Genomic DNA, 4,871 nt, shown 5'->3' with positions numbered 1-4,871 from the left:
GTTTTTTGTTTTTTATTTGTACTGCTGTTTCTGACCTTAGCTTACTCAGCTAACTTAAGGCCAGAGCCTGCTGTATAATGTGTGTGTGTGAGCGTTTTGGCTGAATTTAAGGTCAGGGAACGGGTTAACAAGGATTTGGGCATTCAAACGGCGAGCAGAAAACAATTGCTTCTGGATTAGCAAGCAGCTAAATAGAGCTGAATAGAGGCTTCGTAGCTCAAATGTTCATGTTTTACTCAGCAGCCTTCAGTATGTGGGTTGAAATCCTGAAAGAAAGTACAAATCCACAAGCCTTAAAAGGAAGTTTGTTTTTCATACATGCCGGCGTGGATGCCCCCATGGCACGCCGACATCACTGAGAGCCATTAGCTAATCTTTTGAACAATCTTCCACTCTTGGGTAAAACAAAGCGTCCTTCTCTCATCAAGTCCAACCAATGAATATGACAACTACACAGAGTTACAACAATCACAGACTACCATTTTCGGTGGTTTACTAAATGTATTGGGAATTTGTTTTGAAATTCTTGTAACGTGTACTCCTGTTGGTCATGAAGTAATCTACCATGCCTATCTAGCTTGTAAAAAAAAATAAATGTAAAAAAAAAGAAGAAAAAGTTGCTGATCAAACTCAATGTGTAGGTTTGACAGTAGTAATAATCAGAGGGTAGTCATTCCAAACGTAACTGCTGGGGATCAGGAATGGATAGATTTTCTCAGTGAAATTGCAGCCAGTAAAAGAGTAGATCAGTGTCCAGGCCCCAACATCATAAAAGGACACCAACCCCCTCTCATAATCTACAAACACACCAATCTTTTCAGGCTTCTCTTCAAGGTTGAGGGGGGCACGGGGGTCATCTAGAGCCACATACTGATTGTCATCCCTCAGCCATATAATCCAGTAGCCATTCTTGGGGCTGAGTGCGTTTTCTCCCTTTCTTTTGACTGATTCACTAACAACTCCCAAATCCCACTCAAGCCCTTTGACCTGAATCTCAAAGTAGAATTTACCTGAAGAGAAGCCTTCTTTTCCCAGGACACTGACATTATGATCAAACCACTCTGATTTGTTGGGAAGCCTCTGTAATGTGTCCCCATATTTCACTTGTTTTCCATTCTTGGACAGGCGGAGTTGAGGATGTGCCGTTTCAGGGTCCAGGGTCACATCTATTGCATACAACTGCTGGATCGTTCTCAGTCTGGCATCTTTTAGCAGGTTGTCCCTATCCTCCCCCACCTTCTCCATGTGTTTCAGCAGTTTCTCCATCTCTCTGGTGAATGTCTCCTCCAGTCGAGTCACAGTTTTCCTCACCATCCCTACATACAGATGACTGTGGACAGTGATGTTAGACCAGTTTTTTATTTGCGAGGAAGAGGAGGAGGAAGACGAGGGTAAGGGGCTCTGGAGGAGGTGGATCTGGACCTCACAGTGCGAGAGACGTTCCAGCTCGGTGGATCTCCTCTGGAGCTCGATGATCTCCTTCTCCAGTTTGCAGATGAATCCTTCAGCCTGTCTCTCCGCTGCTCTCTGTCGCTCCTCGACGCCCTCCATCAGCTCAGTCTGAGCTCTTTGGATGGAGTTAATTAAAGCAGTGAAGGCCTCAATACCCTCAGCTATCTCTCTCTCTGTATCTTTCTTATTGAGATTTGCTGAGTGTTTGATCTCCTCGACTTTCTGCACCCGCTTTTCTATCATCTGCTGTAGCACAGCCCTTTCCTTCCCTACCTGAGCTTTCCTATATTTATACTCTTCCTCGGCAGTGACTGTATCATGAGTCTTGTGTTCTGTGCATTTGACACAAATGGATATCTGATCTGTTCTACAGAACAGATCGAAAAATTTATTGTGTGGTTTACAAAGCATGTCGTCCAGGTTCTCTATGGGGTTGATAAGCTTGTGTCTTTTCAAGGCTGCAACTCTGTGATGAGGCTCTAGATGCGTCTCACAATAAGAGGCCAAACACACCAGGCAGGACTTCAGGGCCTTGACCTTGGCGTCGAGGCAGATGTCACAGGGTACCTCCATTTTGTCTTGGCTGTTGCTGTCAAATTTTGCAGCTTTCACATCAAAAGGTATGTTGAGCGTCTGGATGGTGCGGCGGTCTATTCCATTGCCTACCAACATGGGGATCGCTGGTTCGAATCCTCGTGTTACCTCCAGCTTGGTCAGGCGTCCCTACAGACACAATTGGCCGTGTCTGTGGGTGGGAAGCCGGGTGTGGGTATGTGTCCTGGTCGCTGCACTAGCGCCTCCTCTGTTCGGTCGGGGCACCTGTTCAGCGAAGAGGGGGAACCGGGGGGAATAGCGTGATCCTCCCATGCACTACGTCCCCCTGGCGAAACTCCTCACTGTCAGGTGAAACGAAGTGGCTGGTGACTCCACATGTATCGGAGGAGGCATGTGGTAGTCTGCAGCCTTCCCTGGATCAGCAGACGGGGTCGAGCAGTGACCGGGAAGGCTCAGAAGAGTGGGGTAATTGGCTGGATACAACTGGGGAGAAAAAGGGGCAAAAAATCCACAAAAAAAGGTGTCTTGAACTGAGCAGCTATTTCAAAGTCCAAAATATTGACAAAGGGCTCAGGTCTGTTCTCAAAAGGCCTTTTACAGTTGGGACAATGGCAGTTGTCATTTACGGCCCAGTACCGGGTTATACAGGCCTTGCAGAAGTTGTGTCCACTGGAGTAGAGACTGGAAGACCTCCAGGCAGATAACACACAGGAATTGCTCTTCAGACAGGGGACTCTGGAGTTGCCATGTGTCTATGGGAGAAAAGAAGAGATGACTCAAGATGTGAGGTAAGAAGATGAGAGCAGTGTTAAGAGTTTTATTCCAACATACATTTCTTATCCAACTGCAGTGCTATAAAGCTCGGTGAATATGTTACATGCATGCATACAAAGTTATCACTTCCTCTGATTTAGATTAATTTTGTGGACGTTACAAAAGTGCAAACACTTCCATCTTCGATGAATATAAGAGATTTGTTTTTTAAGATTACCATACAGTATTGGTGTCACATCTCTTGCTTAGGATAGGGTAGCGTGTAGTCTTTTGACATAGTTGGGTCCAACTATTTATTTTGATCCAGTGGTTAAAAATAGGGGAAAAAAAAGACAAAATAAAAATGGGTACTTGACCACAAATGAGAGAGCACACACTAGATTTAAGGTGCAAGATGTTTCACCCCCCCCCCCCAAGACCAAGAGGGACAAGAATAAGGAGACCACTGAAAACATGACTGTAAATAGAAGAATAAGTAAAGGTAAAAGTCAAATAACCAGTTGAATAGAGTCAATAAAACAGCTGGCTTTTAAAGCGTGTTTTTAACTAACTAAAACTCACAAGACAGAATGTGGTTACACACGGCACATAATGACAACAGGTGTACGGATCACCCCCGTTAACCCCAGTACACCTCCCATAAGACACACACGGGCTGCATGACAGTTTGTCATCTAGAGCGGTGTTTTAACATTTCCTTCCGACCCGCAAAGCATTTTACATTTGCATATGTAATAGTTCCCCTTCAACCATTAAGATCTATTATTCTTCCATAACATGATTTAGATACTCTAATGTTTTTGAATTTGGTTTTATTCGATTGGTCTTCAGTGCAATCTACCACAAGACGGAAAGTGATGGACTTCTCCTCTACCACAGGAGAAGTCCATCCATACCTGCAGAGGAAATGGCTGGAAATCTTCATGGGGAGTTTTATTAAGACAACTTTGTTCATATAAAAAGAAAATGCATGAATGTAGTACATCTTAGGCCACATAACAAAATTGAGGCAGCGATGCCACTTGGAACTTCTTGAGTCAACCTTTAACGATTGTGATGATCTCTGTGCGGTTACAGGGCAAAATAATCCTTTTACAGGGATTTTTGATCCCAATTTTTTCCACAGGTCATTGCTGTATGTATCCCCACAGACATACCGTCCCACGGACCCGGCTGGTATGGATTTGCATTCACTTTCTTGAAAACTGGTCAGTGGAGAAATGAAGTGAGATCCTTTGTCAGTAGGAAGACAAACCACTAGAGGGTATAACAGCTTTTCGTTTCTTCCTTATTCTTATGATTGTGAATGGCCATTATGAAAGCCAAGTCACAAACTATACAATTTGGAATTACACCGGCAGGATCATAACACCATTCACAATACAAGATTTAGTACTTAATAAATCAGGTGTTAAGCTTTACAATAGGATTTGTCTGAAGGAAATTTAATAATAAAATCACCAAAATAATCAACTGAATATTATTAGAAAAGTTTGCCTGCTGAATTCTGAGTGATTCGTGGTTTTTCCATGCTCTGTCATATAACTTGTAGAGAGCTAAACGACTCACTTCTTGATTCCTGCAGGCAGGAACCTCGCCCCCCTATAAACGTTATGTTAAAGGAAGTCATGAAGCACGAGCAACTGGTCGGTTCCACGCCAATCACGCAGGGCGTTAAGGTGACACGATTCTCATTAAAACAACACATCTGAACACTCAGGTAAAAGAAAGCTGACGTTATCGGTCGTGACATTCAGCGGTACCTGTGTAGCTGGGGGTTTCTGCCGCTGTTTTCTCTCTCTGTGCGTCCAACTAAAGGTTTTGGCTTTTAGTTTCTTTTTCTGTGAATCTGCTGTGCAGCTCGCCTCTCTTCCTGGTTCAGCTTAACCCTTTAATGGACCAGGGCGCTCCGGGGAACTGCTAGCAACTCTCTCTCTCTCTCTCTCTCTCTCTCTCTCTCTCTCTCTCTCTCTCTCTCTCTCTCTCTCTCTCTCTCTCTCTCTCTCTCCCCCTCTCTCGCTCTCTCCCTCTCTCTCTCTGGGAAGCTTTTTTTTAAACTGGGAAGCTAATAGGTGTACTTCAGCTGGTCA

The 4,871-nt window shown here is 44.3% G+C and overlaps 1 protein-coding gene across 1 annotated transcript; it reads right to left on the bottom strand.

Moving 5' to 3' along the window:
* Window positions 1–607: 607 nt before the first annotated feature.
* LOC130117941 (E3 ubiquitin-protein ligase TRIM21-like) lies at window positions 608–2,025 on the bottom strand. The gene is made up of 2 exons (XM_056286214.1): window positions 1,237–2,025; window positions 608–1,179 (listed from the first exon to the last, which is right to left on the bottom strand). Exons 1-2 carry the CDS (start codon window positions 2,023–2,025, stop codon window positions 631–633), a joined length of 1,338 nt encoding a protein of 445 aa, XP_056142189.1. The 3' UTR covers window positions 608–630.
* Between the last annotated feature and the right edge of the window lie 2,846 nt (window positions 2,026–4,871).

This window comes from Lampris incognitus, chromosome 9 (assembly GCF_029633865.1).
Source record: "Lampris incognitus isolate fLamInc1 chromosome 9, fLamInc1.hap2, whole genome shotgun sequence".
Taxonomy (NCBI): domain Eukaryota; kingdom Metazoa; phylum Chordata; class Actinopteri; order Lampriformes; family Lampridae; genus Lampris; species Lampris incognitus.
The sequence above is the reverse complement of the archived record's forward strand: the minus strand, read 5'-3'. Positions and strand labels throughout refer to the sequence as shown.

What these genes read in the sequence shown, in the direction of transcription:
- LOC130117941 (XM_056286214.1), bottom strand. Translation starts at nt 2,025, where the DNA reads ATGGAGGTACCCTGTGACATCTGCCTCGACGCCAAGGTCAAGGCCCTG. An exon ending in TGCTGAAACACATGGAGAAG is followed by an intron (nt 1,180 to 1,236) that starts GTGGGGGAGGAT and finishes ACGATCCAGCAG; the next exon opens with TTGTATGCAATAGATGTGAC.